The sequence below is a fragment of the Scyliorhinus canicula genome, chromosome 21, assembly GCF_902713615.1.
Source record: "Scyliorhinus canicula chromosome 21, sScyCan1.1, whole genome shotgun sequence".
NCBI lineage: Eukaryota > Metazoa > Chordata > Chondrichthyes > Carcharhiniformes > Scyliorhinidae > Scyliorhinus > Scyliorhinus canicula.
In genome coordinates this window covers 59,414,543-59,433,776 of record NC_052166.1, presented here as the reverse complement: position 1 = coordinate 59,433,776, position 19,234 = coordinate 59,414,543, and the positions used below count along the sequence as shown (strand labels likewise).

The 19,234-nt window shown below is 50.8% G+C and overlaps 1 protein-coding gene across 2 annotated transcripts in view; it reads left to right on the top strand.

Annotated features, from left to right (window-relative positions):
- Positions 1-19,234, top strand: part of ass1 (argininosuccinate synthase 1) — a 168,702-nt gene that overhangs the window by 8,064 nt on the left and 141,404 nt on the right. For both annotated transcript variants that reach the window (XM_038782508.1, XM_038782509.1), the window contains exon 2: positions 1,120-1,232. In XM_038782508.1, the coding sequence (XP_038638436.1) occupies positions 1,125-1,232 (108 nt within the window). In that variant the 5' untranslated portion in view covers positions 1,120-1,124. The remainder of the gene's footprint in view (positions 1-1,119; positions 1,233-19,234) is intronic.

The window sequence follows — 19,234 nt, the reverse complement described above, 5'->3', positions numbered from 1 at the left end:
GATCTTCATATGGTGGTCATATACGAGATGTATATTGAGCGAGCGAAACCCCTCTCTGTTAACTTTGGGCACTCCCAGATGTCCCGGTGAGCACAGGGCAACATGCGTGCCATCCACAACTCCCTGGACCTGTGGCATCCCGACTATGGCAGAGATCCAGCTGCCCGGGCATCTTGCTGGGCTGGACCCATGTCAAGTTGATGTAGTTTTACGCCCAGGCAAACAGTGACTTCCGTGACTTGTGGGCTGTGGCCTGTGAGATGCCACAGGTCCCCGCTCGAGCCCTGGAATGATACCGTGACGTAAACGTTCAGGGCTGCGGTGACCTTGACGGCCATGGGGAGTGGGAGTCCTCCGCTTTCATGTGGTGTCAAGTCCACAAGGGCTTGCACAGGTACCGCACTGTCTCCTTGTTGAGGGGGAGCCTCCTGTGTGACGTGCTGTCCATCACTGTTCAAATGACCAGCGACACCTGTACATCCTGAGCCGTTGTGTGACTCCCACTCTGGGTTCCACCCTGGCACATGGTCCGCTGTCTCGAGCATCTGCTGATGCTGCTGCCGCCGCTGTCTCCGGCGTCTGGCCACCTGGCCTAGCAGTAGTACCACTAGAGCAAGTTCTGCTGGGTCCAAAAGCCCTGCCATAGTGTTCAATATCTATAAGGCATTGGGAAAGGGTGTTAGCCTGACAAGCAGTGGTGTCTCCCGCCCAGGGTCTCTCCATTTCATTGTTGATCCTTCCCTCCCCACCACTCTGCCCAAGCACTCCCAGCCACCGTTCGCTCCTCTCACTGGACCCAAGACCCTGTACTCCGGACACCCGCTCATAGCGTCACCTGGATCGTGCGCTGGTCCCTCCCTGTGGCACTCACCCACCCTTCGGCCATGGACATGTCCCCAGAGCTGTATTCCATCCTCTGGGTGTTCAGATTAACAGTAGCTGAATTGGTGCAGATGCTTTTGCTGAAGTGGAACTCTCAGAAATGGAGAATCCAGCCCATTCTCTTTCAGAAACTTGTAAAGGTTAAAAAAGCAGAATATTTTCAGAAGAAGTTATTTTATGTAGTTCCTTTGCCAATTGTAGCATTGTCTAATGGCCTCGTGTTTTTTCTTCCTAAAGACACAATGTCTCAATCGAAAGGTACAGTTGTTCTAGCCTACAGTGGTGGATTGGACACCTCATGCATTCTGGTCTGGCTAAAGGAACAAGGATATGAAGTTATTGCATATCTGGTAAGAATAGAATTTTAATAAAAATTAGAGCTGGCTGTAATTTGCATCCAAGCTCAGCATTCTAAAATAGTGAATTGTCTGCAGTCAAATGAATGATAAGGTATATTGATCTTGTTGTGCAGTAAGAAGTCTTACAACACCAGGTTAAAGTCCAACAGGTTTGTTTCAAACACGAGCTTTCGGAGCATTGCTCCTTCCTCAGGTGAATGGAGAGGTATGTTCCAGAAACATTTATATAGACAAAGTCAGAGATGCCAGACAATGCTTGGAATGCGAGCATTTGCGGGTAATCAAATCATTACAGATCCAGAGATAGGGGGTAATCCTAGTAATCCCTGCAAAAAAATAAATTAAAAGTATTAAGTAAAAGTATCCTCATGTGGATTAAGGCAGTTTGACAATAATATCATGCTGTCAGAACTACTACAGCTGGAAATGGCGGTAAAATATGAATTTGGATTTGTTTATTGTCAAGTGTACCGAAGTACAGTGAAAAGTATTTTTCTGTGAGAAGCTCAACAGATCAGTAAGTACATGAAAAGGAAAGAAAATACATAATAGGGCAATACAAGGTACCCAATGTAACTACATAAACACCGGCATCAGGTGAAGCATACAGGGGTGTAGTGTTTTTTTAAAAATAATTTTTATTGGAGTTTTTTTGAAAAATATATATCAACAGAACAATAATAATAATAACCCCCCCCCCCCCCCGGGTTGCTGCTGCTGCTGACCTAGTTCCTTATCGTTGAGCCAGAAAGTCGAGGAAAGGCTGCCACCTCCTAAAGAACCCTTGTACCGACCCCCTCAGGGCGAATTTGACCCTCTCCAGCTTAATGAATCCCGCCATGTCATTGATCCAAGTCTCCACGCTCGGAGGTCTCGCATCTTTCCACTGCAGCAAGATCCTCCGCCGGGCTACTAGGGATGCAAAGGCCAAAACATCGGCCTCTTTCGCCTCCTGCACTCCTGGCTCCGCCCGAACCCCAAATATCGCGAGTCCCCAGCCTGGCTTGACCCTGGACCCTACCAACCTCAACACCGTCCTCGCCACCCCCTGCCAGAATTCCCCCAGTGCCGGGCATGCCCAAAACATATGGGCATGGTTCGCTGGGCTCCCCGAACACCTAATGCACCTGTCCTCACCCCCAAAAAACTTGCTCATCCTCGACCCGGACATATGAGCCCTGTGCAGTACCTTGAACTGGATGAGGCTAAGCCTCGCACATGAAGAGGAGGAGTTCACCCTCTCTAGCGCGTCCTCCCATGTCCCCTCCTCAATCTGCTCCCCCAGCTCCACCTCCCACATAGCCTTCAGCTCCTCTACCGACGCCTCCTCCACCTCCTGCATCACCTGGTAGATGTCAGACACCTTCTTATCCCGCGGGGGCAGCGAAGGGAACCCCTCCACCTGCCGCCTAGCAAACGCCTTGACCTGAAGGTACCTGAACATATTCCCGGGGTGAGCTCAAACTTCTCCTGCAGTTCACCCCAGGCTCGCAAACCTCCCGTCAATGAACAGGTCTCCCAACTTCCTAATGCCCGCCCTGTGCCACCCCAGGAACCCGCCATCCATGTTCCCTGGGACAAACCGGTAGTTCCCCCGCAGCGGTGCCTCCACCGAGCCCCCCACTTCCCCTCTGTGTCGCCTCCACTGTCCCCAAATTTTGAGGGTAGCCGCCACCACCGGGCTCGTAGTGTACCTCGCTGGAGGGAGCGGCAACGGTGCCGTTACCAGTGCCTTCAGGCTCGTGCCTCCACAGGACGCCATCTCCATCCATTTCCATGCTGCCCCCTCCCCATCCATTACCCAATTGCGTACCATCGAGACGTTAGCCGCCCAATAGTACCCAGAGAGGTTGGGCAGCGCCAGCCTCCCTCTATCCCTGCCCCACTCCAAAAAGACCCTTCTTACTCTCGGAGTCCCGTGCGGCCAAACAAATCCCAGAATGCTGCTGTTCACCCTCCTAAAAAAGGCCCTCGGAATGAAAATGGGGAGGCACTGAAACAAAAACAAAAACCTCGGGAGCACCGTCATTTTAACGGACTGTACTCTACCCGCCAACGACAACGGCAGCATGTCCCACCGTTTAAACTCTTCCTCCATCTGCTCCACCAACCTAGTAAAATTAAGCTTGTGCAGAGTCCCCCAACTCCTAGCCACCTGAACCCCCAGGTCCCTAAAACTCCTCACTGCCCTCTTTTTAGCGGGAGCCTACCAATCCCCTCCTCCTGATCTCCCGGGTGTACAACAAACAGCTCACTCTTGCCCAGGTTCAATTTATAACCCAAGAATCTCCATCACCTCCGGCATTCCCCCCACCGGGTCTGCTACATACAGCAGCAAGTCACCTGCATACAGCGACACTCAGTGCTCCTCCCCACCCCGCACCAGACCGCTCCACCTCCCCGACTCCCTGAGAGCCATGGCAAGAGGCTCAATTGTCAACGCAAAAAGCAAGGGGGACAGGGGGCACCGCTGGTGGAGCCTGAAGTATTCGGACCTCCTCCCATTTGTCGCTACACTCGCCATCGGGGCCTCGTACAGCAACCTCACCCATTTAATAAATCCCACCCCAAACCCGAACCTCTCTAACACCTCCCACAAATACCCCAACTCAACCCTATCAAAGGCCTTCTCCGCATCCAATGCCACCACAATCTCCGCCTCTCCTTCTGCCGCCGACATCATTATCACATTTAGCAGCCTTCACACGTTAGTGTTCAGCTGCCTCCACTTCACAAAACCCGTCTGATCTTCATGTATCACCCCCGGCACACAGTCCTCTATTCTAGTGGCCAAGATCTTCGCCAGCAACTTGGCGTCCACATTCAGCAGTGAAATCGGCCTATGTGATCCGCACTGCAAGGGGTCCTTATCTCGCTTCAGGATCAGGGAAATCAGCACCCGTGACATCGTCGGGGGCAAAACACCTCCCTCCCATGCCTCGTTAAAGGTCCGGACCAACAGGGGGCCCAACAGGTCCGCGTATTTCTTATAAAATGTCACCGGGAACCCATCCGGTCCCGGCGCCTTCCCTGACTGCATGTGGCCAATCTCTCTGACCAGCTCCTCCAACTCGATCGGCGCCCCCAGTCCCTCCACCTGCTCCTCCTGCACCCTTGGAAATCGCAGCCTGTCGAAAAAGCTCTCCATTCCCCCTCCCACCACCGGCGGCTCCGACCGGTACAGTTCCCTGTAGAAGTCCCTAAAGACCCCATTGACCTCTGCCCCCTGCCGCACCACATTCCCACCCCTATCCTTCACTCCACCAATCTCCCTAGCCGCGTCCCGCTTGCGAAGCTGATGCGCCAGCATCCTGCTCGCCTTCTCTCCATACTCGTAGACCACTCCCTGCGCCTTCCTCCACTGTGCCTTCGCCTTTCTGGTGGTCAATAAATCAAACTTGGCCTGCAGGCTTCGCCGCTCCCCCAGCAATCCCTCCTACGGGGCCTCCGCATACCTCCTATCCACACTCAACAGCTCCCCCACCAGTCTCTCCCTCTCCCTCCTCTCCCTATGGGCTCAGATAGAGATCAGCTCCCCCCTAATCACTGCTTTCAGAGCCTCCCACACCATCCCCACCCGGATCTCCCCAGTATCATTGACCTCGAGGTACCTCTCGATACATCCCCGGACCCTCCTACACACCTCCTCATCGGCCAACAACCCCACGTCCAGACACCAAAGCGGGGCGCTGGTCCCGCTCCTCCCCCATCTCCAGATCCACCCAATGCGGAGCATGGTCCGAAATCGCAATAGCCGAATATTCGGCCTCCTCCACCCTCTGGACCAGCCCGCTACTCAGGACAAAAAAATCAATACGGGAATACACCCTGTGCACATGGGAGAAAAAAGAGTACTCCCGAGCCCTCGGCCTCCCAAACCTCCAGGGATCCACTCCTTCCATCTGGTCCATAAACCCCCTCAACACCTTGGCCGCCGCCGGCCTCCTGCCTGTCCTTGAATTAGAACGCTCCAGTAGGGGATCCAGCACCGTATTGAAGTCTCCCCCCCCCCCCCCCCCCCCCCCCCCCCCCCCCCCAATGATCAGGCCCCCCACCTCCAGGTCAGAAATGCGGCCCAACATACGCCTCATGAAACCAGCATCATCCCAATTTGGGGCGTACACATTTACCAACACCACCCTCTCCCCCTGCAGCTTACCACTCACCATCACATATCTGCCGCCACTATCAGCCACCACCTCAAACGCCACCCTCTTCCCCACCAGGATCGCCACCCCCCGGTTCTTCGAGTCGAGCCCTGAATGGAAAACTTGCCCCACCCACCCCTTCCTCAGACGGACCTGGTCCGCCACCTTCAGGTGGGTCTCCTGGAGCATGGCCACACCCACCTTCAGCCCCTTCAGATGCGAAAACACCCGGGCCCGCTTAACCGGCCCATTCAACCCCCTCACTTTCCACGTGATCAGCCGGATCAGGGGGTACCCCGCCCCCCCTCCCCCGTCGACTAGCCATGGCCCCTCGACTGCTCGCCCCTGGCCAGCACCCATTCGGCCCGTTTCCCACGGCGATAGAACCTCGCCCCGATCCGAAACGGATCCGATATCCACACCCCTTGTCACCAGCTCCATCCCCTCGTCCCGCAGCGCGGGAAACCAGAGGAAAGCCCGCGCTTTCACACTGCCCCACCCCACCCCCCCAACGCAGCTCCCAAACAGCAGTCCCAACCCATCCACCAACCCCGTACAAACAAAAACAGATCAACCACAAACCCCAATACCCCCCTTAAGACACACAACCATAACACACATCATCCGAAAGCGAGAGAAAAAAAAACCAAACAGAATAACCAGCAACAGCATAAACAGTGATACAAAAAAAAACCTCCCACAGCCCCCAATCTCTAGTTTGAGTCCAACTTTTCAGCCTGCACAAAGGCCCACGCCTCCGGGGACTCGAAAAAGTAATGCCGGTCCTTGTAGGTGACCCACAGACGCGCAGGCGGCAGCATGCCGAACTTTACCTGCTTGCCATGGAGCACCGCCTTCGTCCGGTAAAACCCGGCTCTCCGCTTGGCCACCTCCGCACTCCAGTCCTGGTAGATACGCACTACTGAATTCTCCCACTTGCTGCTCCTCACCTTCTTCGCCCATCGCAGCACACACTCCCGGTCACTGAACCGATGGATCCGCACCAGCATCGCCCGCGGGGGTTCATTCGCCTTAGGCCGCCTGGCCAGTACTCTGTGGGCCCCCTCCAACTCCAGGGGCAGATGGAAGGATCCTGCCCCCACCAGCGAGTTCAGCATCACGGCCACATAGGCCGGCAGGTCCGACCCCTCCTAGAGGCCCAGGATCCGCAAGTTCTTCCTCCTTGATCGAAACTCCATCTCCTCGAAACGATCTTGCCACTTTTTGTGGAGCGCCTCGTGCATCTCCACCTTCCCCACGAGGGCCGAAACCTCATCCTCGCGCTCAGAGACCTGCTGCTGCAACTTGAGTATCGCTGCACCCTGGGTTGTCTGGGTCTCCAGCAGCTTACTTGTCGTTACCTTCAGGAATTCCAGCAACTCCCCTTTCAGCTCCGTAAAATAGTGCAGAAGGGCCGCCTGGTGCTCCTCCGCCCACTGCCTCCACTCCTCAGGGGCTCCACCGGCCGCCATTTTGTCCACCATCCCCCGCTTTTCCAGGGGAGCTGCTGCCGTTTTTCTCTTCGCCCCACTCCGGGTCCGCACCATAAATCCTGGGGGATTTTGCTCCAGACCCCTTTATCCACCGGGAATCGTCGAATCAGCGCCGTTTGGGGCCCTTTAAAAGAGCCCACATAGCCGCAACCACAAGTCCACAGGGGTGTAGTGTTAATGAGGTCAGTTCATAAGAGAGTCGATTCGGAGTCTGGTAACAGCGAGGAAGAAGCTGTTTTTGAGTCCGCTCGTGCATGTTCTCAGACTTTTGTATCTCCTGCCCGATGGAAGAAGTTGGAAGAGTCTGTAGCGCTAGTCTGCGACCCTAGCTTGGTCTGATATTCTCTCTTGGTATCTCGGATGGCTTTGCGGAGGTCGTACCTGGATTTCTTGTATAGGTCAGGGTCATCTGACTTGAAAGCCTCAGACCTGTCCTTCAGCAGGGAGTCAATCACGTGATCGATCCATGGTTTCCGGTTTGGGAATGTATGTACTGCTTTCTTTGGCACGCAGTCATCCACACATTTGCTGATGAAGTTTGTGACAGTGGTGGCATACTCATTTAAGTTGGTCGCTGAGTTCTTAAATATGGACCAGTCCACTGTCTCCTCAGCAGTCACGTAGGAGCTCTTCTGTTTTCTCGGACCATCATATGCAGAATATGATCCAAATTCATATTTATAATAAGTAATAAAATTAGGCTATGTGATCGATATCCGGTTTCTTTTTTTCTCATCTGATAGACCGAGGATTGGTTTGTCTATTCCCTAGCATTCTATCCGCCAGCTGTACTTGCATATCTATAGTCTTTCCATACAAGCACTTGAAGGAAATGAAATGTGATCCTTTTGAGTTAATATTAGCTAAGTATGTCACATTACCATGTATGTATAGAGTATTCAGCATCTGTTTTTGCTATTAATAACCTCAATCAGTATTTTCAACACATCATAAAATAAGTTCCACTGGTCTGAGGAATAATTCTGTTGAAATCCTTGTTTGATCATTTCTTTTATCAAGAATATAATTTTTAAATTGTCTTTCAAAGTCTTACTTTGGTAATACTTACAGCATTAATGCACTCTTCTTTGTTTTCGATTCCTCTTCATTTTGCATGTGCTTGAGGAATAGGCTGATACCATCTTAAATCACGTTTAGCAGAAGTTATTTAAAATAACTTTTCATTATTACAAAATAAAACCACAATAACTGCCAAATACGTACAGATACAGTACAAGAATAACATATAGCAGTTAGTGTCACTTCAATATGTCTATGCTGGATCTACCCAGCGCATGGGACCTCGGACCAAGCGGGTGCCGTTAGCACTGGTTTCCACAAACGTGGACCAGGCGTACCGGCACTTGGAAGATCTCCCAAGAGATGGGGAGACCTTGGCTGGTCGGACTCTGGGCAAGGTGTCACCTTGGCACCACCGATGCCACCCAGGCACTCTGGCAGTGCCACCCTGTCACTGTCAGAGTGCCCAGGTGGCATCATGCACGTGCTGAGGATCGAACCCAGGGTGCCTTACCCTTATGAGGTTGGGTGCAGGGGGCTCGATTACCCCCTTATTGGTGCGTTGGTTGGTTCCGGAGACCGTTCCTCGCCAAGGCCCAGAAATGAAGCAGAATCCTGTTTAATAGCGGGGTTGCAGCCCCAGGAAACAACTGGCTAAACGCGCTTGATGCGGGAATCTGTTTCATTTCTGTTAAATCGTGCCCACAGAAAAAGTAACACAGAAAAAGTAACACACACGTCCCACACAAGAATAATAAAAAACAAACTGGAACAAGAAACTGCAGCAAGTCCCCATAACACATGAGCTCCCCAAAAACAAGTTCCTTACAAATAACAATTAACTCGCCCCAGCCCATGCTTCTTCATCCTAACTATAACCCTTCTCAGGCGCAGCAGAATAATAGTCCTTTGAGTCAAAAGTCACTCGTAGGTGTTACATTCCTTGTCTTGTCTTGTACTCCAAGATAGCCAGAAATGTAGTGTTGACAGAATATAAAAATTAAGAAGTTTAAATCAAAACTAATTTATTTTACACTACTTGATCTTGATTAGGTTCACACACTTTACTGAGTAACAGATAACAAAATAACAGTACAAATCTGTAATACAGCAATCAATAATCTCTTTAATTTATAAACTACACTATGACTCAACCTCACACTATCCTTCTACATTGAAATCTCCATCAGCTCTCCCCAGCATGCCTAGAGACACAGCCTTGTATATGATCACTTACTTATGCCATCTAGTGTTGAGTTACATGTAGTCTCCCTTGTTAACCCTTACTACACTTGTACTATACATATCATTACAGTAGGTGTGAAGGGTATACCACCCAAAACCGCACTCCACTTTTGTATAACTGGCCTTGCATACCCTGGCCTTGTTCAATGCCATCGCCTTTTAGCCAGTTCTGGTCCCACATCTTGACCTTGCCATTTGTAGTCCCAGTGCTCCTTCACCCACCTCAGGATTCATTCTTTTTCCTGGTAGCTGTGGAACCTGACGATTGCCTATGGTGGTTCGCCTGAAAGGGGCTTCTGCTGGAGTGACTGGTCGGCCTGATCTTGCTCGGGAAGGGATGATACTCCATCCTCCCTCACCATCTTCCTAAACATCTATGACATAAATTCGATCGGATTTGGGACCTCTACTCCCTCCGGCAGCCCCACGATCCAAAGGTTCTACCTCCTGGAGCAATTATCCAAATCATCCACCTCGGAACTCGGTGTTAACGGCCAGCATTGCCATCTCAGCCTCTAGCGGGACAATCCAGTCACTGATGCGTAAGAGCTGCCTCCACACAACAGCTCCTCAATCATCAACCAAGTGACCTGAGTCACGGCAGCGGCCTCTGCCATTTTCTCGACAGATGAGCCTTGAAGAGGCTTCCAGATACGAATTTTCCCTTTTTTCACCACAATGGGTTCGGCTCAACCTCTACCCCCAGTTAGCGCCACAAACACTCCTGCCCAAAATCTCTCCCCAACGTTTCACAGCCCCAAAACTTATGAACATGTTTCGCTGGTCCTCGCCCCACACTTCTCACACTCGTCTGTTACTCCCTGGAAGAAGCCACTCATTTTTGCCCAGGTATTGTGTATCCTGTGTACCACTTTGAACTGTATCAGGATCATCCTTGCGCACAAGGAGATTATTTTTATCCTTCATAGCGCTTCACTCCATACTCCCCATTATCTCCCTCTCACACTTCTTAATCTTCATCACCTGCGCACCTCCCTGCTCTCCCAGCCACCCGTATATGTCTCGGACCCTATCCTCCCCTTTCACATCTGGAAGCAGCAGTCGCTCCAACAGCGTGTACCTTGGTAACCTGGGCAACTCTTTCTAAACCTTCCGCGCATAGACGCTTACCTGCAGGTACCTAAATTCACTCTCTCTTGGGAGCCCTACCCTCTCTTTCAGTTCCTCTACACTGACAAACCCTAATCCAGATCCCTCCTCTTAACCAGCCCCACTTCCTATACATGCCATCTATCCCCCCCCGGCTTGCAATGGCATTAACACCGACATCTCCTCTATCCTAAAGTGCCTCCTCAGCTGGCTCCAGACCTTCACCGTGGACTGCACTACAGGACTCTCTGAGTGTTTCCTTGGCGTCATTGGCAGTGCTGCCGTTACCATAGCCTTCAAGCTGGACACCCTACAGGATTCTTCATCCTGACCCATTCTACCCCTTCTCCTTCCCACCACCGCTTCACCTTCTCCACGTTTGCTGCCCAGTAATAATGCAGCAGGTTCGGCAGAGACAGCCCTCCCTTCTGCCTCTTTCTCTGTAACAGGGTCCTCTTAACCCATGGCACCTTTCCTGGCCATTCAAAGTCTGAAATGATCATATCCAGTTTTCAAAAGAAGGCCTTCGGTACAAAAATCGGGAGTGTCTGGAATATGAACAGGAACCTCGGCAAATGTTCATCTTCACCACTTGGACCCCCCCTGCCAAAGTCAAGTGCAGCAAGTCCCACCTCTTCAGATCCTCCCTAACCTCTTCCATCAGTTTTGTTAAATTCCATTTGCCCATTCCCTCGCTATCTGAATCCCCAGGTATCTAAACCTGTCTCTGGCCACCTTAAATAGCATCCCCCCGAGATTTGCTCGCCGACCCAACTCATTCATTGGAAACACTTCACTTTTCCCTACATTAAAAATTTTTTTTTAGAGTACCCAATTCGTTTTTTCCAATTAAGGGGCAATTTAGTGTGGCCAGTCCACCTAGCTTGCACATTTTTGGATTATGGGGGTGAAACCCACGCAAACATGGGGAAAATGTGCAAACTCCACACGGACAGTGACCCAGAGCCGGGATCGAACCTGGGACCTCGGTGTCGTGAGGCTGCAGTGCTAACCCACTGCGTCACCGTGCTGCCCTCACTTTTCCCTACATTTAATGTGTATCCCAAGAATGCCTCAAACTTCCTCAACAGGTACATGAGCCTCTCCATGCTTTCCAGCGGGCCCGAAACATACAATAGTAGGTCATCCCTGTATAGCGACACTGAAGCTCCCTTCGTCCCCTCGTAATCCCTTGCTGCTCTGCCAACCCCGTAAGAGCTATTGCCAGAGGCTCTATAGCCAGCGCAAACATTAACGGCCACAGTGGACACCCCTGCCTTGTTCTCCAGTGCAGTTCAAAGTTCCGTGAACCCATGTCATTGGTCCGCAAACTCGCCATTGGTGCCACATATAACAGGCGCATCCATGCCACAAACGTCGGTCCAAACCCGAACTTTCCCAGGACCTCAAACAGATACCACCATTCCACCCGGTCGAATGCCTTCTCTGCGTCCATGGACACCACTACCTCCGGCACCTGGGTTCTCGACGGGGTCATGATCATGTTTAACAGCCGCCTTATATTACTAGAAAACGACCTGCCCTTTACGAAGCCTGTTTGGTCCTCCACAACCTCCCCCGGGACACAAGATTCCATCCTTCCCGCCATCAACGTTACATCTGTATTTAACAATGATTTGGGCCTATACGACCCACATTCCAATGAGTTCTTCCCCTTTTTGGTATTATTGTGATCATTGCCCGTGTCATTGTCCCTGGCAGCTCCCACTTCTCCAGCGCCTCATTAAATACCCCCAAGAGATGTGGTGCGAGATCCATCGCAAACACCTTATAGAATTCCGCCGGGTAACCATCGGGCCCCGGGACCTTCCCCGACTTCATACCCTTTATACTATCCAATACCACCCTCAGTCCTAAGAGCTCCTCTACGTCTGCCACTTCGCTTCCTCCAACTGTGGAAACTCCAATTCGTCTAAGAACGGTCCCATATACCCTTCTTCATTTCTGGGTCCGCCCTGAACAGCTCCTTTTATAGTAATCCCTAAACCCCTCGTTTATCTTCTCCGACACCACGACTCCACGTCCTCTGCCCCAGTCCGTGTCTTGAATATTTACCTGCTTCCGTAGCTGTTGCGCTAACATTCGACTCGCCTTCTCCCCGTATTTGTACTGCATCCCCCTTGCCATACACAGCTGTCCTACCACCCACCCCGTCGTCAACCTATCAAATTGCCCCTTTAATTTTTTTCCTCCTCGCCAATCCCTCCATGTGGGCACCCTTGAGAACTGCCGACCTACCTCCTCTCTCGTTCATTAGCCGTTCATATTCCTCTCTTCTTTCCTTATCTGCATGTGCCTTGAACAAGATAATCTGCCCTCGACCCACTGTTTTTAATGCTTTCCAAAAGGTGGCCACCGACACCTCCCAGTTTTGGTTCAATTCTACACAATCTTTAATCACAAACCCCTCAATGTGCCAGCAGCCCCGAATCGACCTTCCAGCCCAGCCGCTGCTCTCATCCTGATCTCAGCCGAATCTCCAGCCAGTGAGGCACATGGTCTGAGATTACTATCCTGTGTATTCTGCTCTCTCCACCCTAACCAAAACCTCACGACTCACCACAAAAAGTTGATTCTTGGATCCACCCTATACACATGTGCGAAAAAGAAATACTCCCCCCGGGTTCTAGAAGCGCCATGGGTCCATCATACCCATCTTTTCCATAAACTTACCCAACTCCTTTGTCATTCGTATTCTACCCATTGACCTGGGGCTTGACCTATCTACCTTCGACTCTAGGACACAATTAAAATCTCCTCCCAGAATCAACTGATGCATGGCCAAGTCCGGGATTGCTGGCAGCCACCCCCTCATAAAACCTACATCATCCCAATTCGGCACATACACATTCACCAATACCACTGGTGTCTCTTCTAATACCCCATTCACCGTCACAGACCTCCCATGCAGGTCCCTCACTTCCTTCGCACTCACAAACCCCGTTTTCTTACTCGTCAAAATTGTCAACCCCCCACCCCGTGGCTTTGAATCAAACCCCGAGTGGAAAACCTTATCCACCCATCCCTTCCTCAGCCTAACCTGGTGCTTTACACGGAGCTGTGTCTCCTGCAGAAAGACCACCTCCACTTTTAAACTCCTACGGTGCGCAAAGACCCGAGATCTCTTCACCCGTTCATTGAGCCCTCGCACATTCCATGTTATCAGCCGTACCGGGGGCCTGCACCTCCATTTCCCTCTACCATTCGCCATCCTCACCTTTCAGCTCAACCCTGTTAAGTTCATCCTGTACCTGGCCCATCCAAGGTGGCCCCTTTCTCCGCCCCTGACCTTCTCCAACCTAGTGTCTTCGCATCAGCCCCCTCCCCACCTATCGCCACCTCTCTCGGCCTTATCCCCCCACCTCACTTCCGTTCACCAACATTACCTGCCAGCATGACAAGTCCTGCCCAAAAGCTCCTCCTACTGACCCCACACCCTCACCTCTCTGTTCTGTGAAGAAGGCTCCCCGCTGACCTACCCCCTCCCCCACCCAAACAAAGACTCATCTTGAACCACAGGTCACCTTCCCCAAAGACAAAAAAAAAGAAAAAACGCAGCCCCAGGCAGCAGGAGGGGGATGGGGCAGCCATCTCCTTACAATCATTTCTCCCCTGCTGTCCTTTGTTGACCCGACAGTAAAAAGAAAAAAAACTCTCCACATCAGAGGGGAAAAAACACTCCCTCCAACCCCACTCTACCCGTGTTCTCAATTACTTCAAAGTGCCAGCACCTCCGTCTCCCAAAATTATTCAAAGAACAAAGAAAATTACAGCACAGGAACAGGCCCTTCGGCCCTCCCAGCCTGCGCCGATCCAGATCCTTTATCTAAACCTGTCTCCTTTTTTCCAAGGTCTACTTCCCTCTGTTCCCGCCCATTCATATACCTGTCTAGATGCTTCTTAAATGATGCTATCGTACCCGCCTCTACCACCTCCGCTGGTAAAGCATTCCAGGCACCCACCACCCTCTGCGTAAAAAACTTTCCATGCACATCTCCCTTAAACTTTCCCCCTCTCACCTTGAAATCGTGACCCCTTGTAACTGACACACCCACTCTTGGGAAAAGCTTGTTGCTATCCACCCTGTCCATACCCCTCATAATTTTGTAGACCTCAATCAGGTCCCCCCTCAACCTCCATCTTTCCAACGAAAACAATCCTAATCTACTCAACCTTTCTTCATAGCTAGCACCCTCCATACCAGGCAACATCCTGGTGAACCTCCTCTGCACCCTCTCCAAGGCATCCACATCCTTCTGGTAATGTGGCAACCAGAACGGCACGCAGTATTCCAAATGTGGCCGAACCAAAGTCCTATACAACTGTAACATGACCTGCCAACTCTTGTACTCAATACCCCGTCCAATGAAGGCAAGCATGCTGTATGCCTTCTTGACCACTCTATCAACCTGCGTTGCCACCTTCAGGGTACAATGGACCTGAACTCCCAGATCTCTCTGCACATCAATTTTCCCCAAGACCCTTCCATTGACCATATAGTCCGCTCTTGAATTTGATCTTCCAAAATGCATCACCTCGCATTTGCCTGGATTGAACTCCATCTGCCATTTCTCTGCCCAACTCTCCAATCTATCTATATTTTGTTGTATTCTCTGACAGTCCTCCTCGCTATCTGCAACTCCACCAATCTTAGTATCATCTGCAAACTTGCTAATCAGACCACCTATACCTTCCTCCAGGTCATTTATGTAGATCACAAACAACAGTGGTCCGAGCACGGATCCCTGTGGAACACCACTAGTCACCCTTCTCCATTTTGAGACACTCCCTTCCACCACTACTCTCTGTCTCCTGTTGCCCAGCCAGTTCTTTATCCATCTAGCTAGAACACCCTGAACCCCATACGACTTCACTTTTTCCATCAACCTGCCATGGGAAACCTTATCAAACGCCTTACTAAAGTCCATGTATACGACATCTACAGCCCTTCCCTCATCAATTAACTTTGTCACTTCCTCAAAGAATTCTATTAGGTTTGTAAGACATGACCTTCCCTGCACAAAACCATGCTGCCTATCACTGATAAGTCTATTTTTTTCCAGATGTGAATAGATCCTATCCCTCAGTATCTTCTCCAACAGTTTGCCTACCACTGACGTCAAGCTCACAGGTCTATAATTCCCTGGATTATCCCTGCTACCCTTCTTAAACAAAGGGACAACATTAGCAATTCTCCAGTCCTCCGGGACCTCACCTGTGCTCAAGGATGCTGCAAAGATATCTGTTAAGGCCCCAGCTATTTCGACCCTCGCTTCCCTCAGTAACCTGGGATAGACCCCACCCGGTCCTGGGGACTTGTCCACCTTAATGTCTTTTAGAATACCCAAAACTTCCCCCTTCTGTATGACAACTTGACCGAGAGTATTTAAACATCCATCCCTAGCCTCAACATCCGTCTTGTCCCCCTCCTTTGTGAATACCGATGCAAAGTACTCATTAAGAATCTCACCCATTTCCTCTGAGTCCACGCATAAATTCCCTCTTTTGTCTTTAAGTGGGCCAATCCTTTCTCTAGTTACCCTCTTGCTCCTTACATACGAATAAAATGCTTTGGGATTTTCCTTAACCCTGTTAGCCAAAGATATTTCATGACCCCTTTTAGCTCTCTTTATTGCGCGTTTGAGATTCGTCCTACTTTCCCGATATTCCTCCAAAGCTTCATCAGTTTTGAGTTGCCTCGATCCTATGTATGCTTCCTTTTTCATCTTAGCTAGTCTCACAATTTCACCCGTCATCCATGGTTCCCTAATCTTGCCATTTCTATCTTTCATTTTCACAGGAACATGTCTGTCCTGCACTCTAATCAACCTTTCCTTAAAAGACTTCCACATTTCAAACGTGGATTTACCCTTAAACAGCTGCTCCCAATCTACATTCCCTAGCTCCTGCCGAATTCAGTTCAGTTCTCCTCCGTTTGTGCTCCTTGATAAAGTCATTGGACACTTGTGGAGTCTCAAAATAGTATTCCTGACCTTCACAGGTCACCCATAGTTTTGCTGGGTAGAGCACCCAAACCTGATCCGCTATCGATAACAGCACCGCCGTGGCCCTGTTGAACTCCGCACGGCGTTTTGCCAGCCCAGCTCCAATGTCCTGGTATATTCGGAATTGTTCCCCTCCCATTCTCCCTGATCCACTTCAGAATCTTCTCCTTCTCTCTGAACTTGTGGAGCCTCACCATCACGATTATTATTATTTAAAAAAAATCTTTTTATTGGCATTTTCAACATTATGTACATTGACGTTCCTTTTGATTTATTGTACAGTGTAAAAAAGGCTTTTGTCTTTCGTTACTTTATTTACAAATTGTTGCTGTCTAGTTCAGCGTGTTCTCCCCATCCTCCCTCCCCTCTTGCTGTCCTCCCTGGTTGATCTGGGGGTGTGCCCCCTTCCCCTTATCCCCCCCCTACACTTTCTTTTCTCCCTTCATCGGCTTCAGCTGTATTCGGTTTGTGGTTAGGGGGGGGGGGGAGGGGTTGACCCCCCCCCCCCCCCCCCCCAGTGTTGTAGCTTTTTCATTTTTCATTTCTTTGTCTGTTTCAGACTCTCTTACTTCTTCTTCCCCCCCCACCCGCCATCTTCCCTGGGTTGTGAGTCCCTGACATTCCTCCTTGTCCTTTGTTTTTCCGTTTTCCCTATCCAATCCTTCCAGTTCTCCCTCTATTGGCTGTTGTTGGCCTCAAACAGGCTTTGGAACAGACCGACAAAATTGCCCCCTTGCAGTAAGGAAGCTTTCCCCCGACCCTCGGATGGGGATTTTGATCTCCCGGTGGAGAAATTCCGAAAGGTCAGCGAGCCAGTCTGCAGCTGTAGGTGGTGCTGCTGATCACCAGCCGAGCAGGATTCCCCCGCGAGCAATTAAGGAAGTGAAAGCTAGGCTGTCGGCCCTCTTCCCCACATGTAGCTCTGGCTGCTCTGATATCCCGAACATTGCCACATTTTGGCATGGCTTCACCCTCACCCCTACAACTTTGGATATTGCCTCAGAGAAGGTTGTCCAGAACCCAGCAAGTTTGGGACAAGCCCAGAACATGTGGGCGTGGTTGGTCGGGCCCTTCTGACACCGTTCACATATGTACTCCACTTCTGGGAAGAGCCTGCAAATTCTGGTACTGGTCAGGCTTGCTCTGTGCACCACTTTGAACTGCATGAGGCCGAGCCTTGTGCAGGAGGAGGTGAAGTCTTTTTTTATATTAGAGTCCCCAATTCATTTTTTCCAATTAAGGGGCAATTTAGCGTGGCCACTACACCTAGCCTGCACATCTTTTGGGTTGTGGGGACGAAACCCATGCAGACACGGGGAGAATGTGCAAACTTCAGACGGATAGTGACCCAGAGCCGGGATCGAACCTGGGACCTTGGTGCCGTGAGACAGCGCCACCGTGCTGCCCTGAGGAGGTGGAGTTGGCCCTGCTCAGTGCTTCGCTCCAGAGTCCGCATCCCACCTCTGTCCCCTGTTCGTGCTCCCATTTCTCATTTTTCATCTGGTCTGGCCTCATCCAGTGGTGTTCGGGCTCTGTCCAGTAGCAGTCCGCATATTTTCCCACAGAGTCCCCCTTCCTTATTGTCTGTGGTCATCTGGGGCCCAATGGGTATCCTACTGTCTCTTTGCTGAGGAAGTTTTATTTGTAAGTGTCTCATTTCCTGTCCTGTCGGTAATTCCCATTCCTCCATTAGTTCACTCAGCGTCTCTAGTCTGTGCCCTACATAGAAGTCCCTAACTATCAGAGTTCCCCTGTCCTGTTTTTTAAACATTGCGTCTGGCATGGCTGGTGGGAATCTGTGCTTACCGCAGATGGGGACCATGAGGGACATTTTGGTCAGCCCGAACTGTTGTCTTAGTTGGCCCCACGTTTTCACTGTGGCCGCTACCACTGGGCTCGATGTGTATTTCACCGACGGGGATGGGAGTGCTGCTGTGGCCAGGGCCCGGAGGGTCATTCCCTTGCCGGAGGCTTCCTCCATCTGCACCTACTCTTGAGTTGAGTTCTTTCACTCATCCCCTCACTCACTCAGTGATAATATTGCAGGTTTGGCAGTGCCAGGCCTCTCTTAATTTTGCTCCTTTGCAGTGTTGATTTGGGGACTCTTGAATTCTTGCCCACCTTCCATACAAACATGTAATTAAGCTATCTAGGTTCTGGAAGAAGGCCTTGGGGATGAAGATCGGTCTGGACCTTAACAGGAAATGGAACATCGGCAGCATGTTCATTTTGATCGCCAGGGAGAGTGGAAGTGCGTCCCACCTCTGAAGGTCCTTTTTGACTTCCTCCACCAGTCTGGTGAGGTTCCACTTGGTGAATTTGTGTCTATTTGTATCCCCATGGTTTCAGAATCTATTTTGGGCTATTTTGAACAGGAGTCCCTCCAGCTCTGTCCCTCCCCCGTTTGGGTTCACTGGGAATGGCTCACTTTTGCCCAGGTTGAGTTTGTAACCTGAGAAGGTTCCGAACTCTCTTAAGATCCATATGATTGCTTTCAGTCCTTCCTGTGGCTTTGAGACGTACAGAACCAGGTCATCTGCATAGAGTGAAACTCTGTGCTCTGTCTCATCTTTGGATGCCGTTCCAGTTTTTCGTGTCCCGTAAGGCTAACGCCAGGGGTTTGATTGCTAATGCAAACATGAGCGGGGACAATGGTATCCCTGCCTTGTGCCTCATTGTAGCTGGAAGTATTCAGAGATGGTGGTATTAATTTGAACGCTCACCTTGGAAGCGTTGTATAGGAGACTCACCCAGGCGGTGAATCCTGCTCCTAGCCCAAACCGTTCCAGTACCTCGAGGAGTATTTCCATTTGACTCTGTCGGGGTGTTCTCTCCCTGGAGGGGGAGGTCATTATTACATTCAATAGCCTTCCCGCCATCAACGTTACATCTGTATTTAACAATGATTTGGGCCTATACGACCCACATTCCAATGAGTTCTTCCCCTTTTT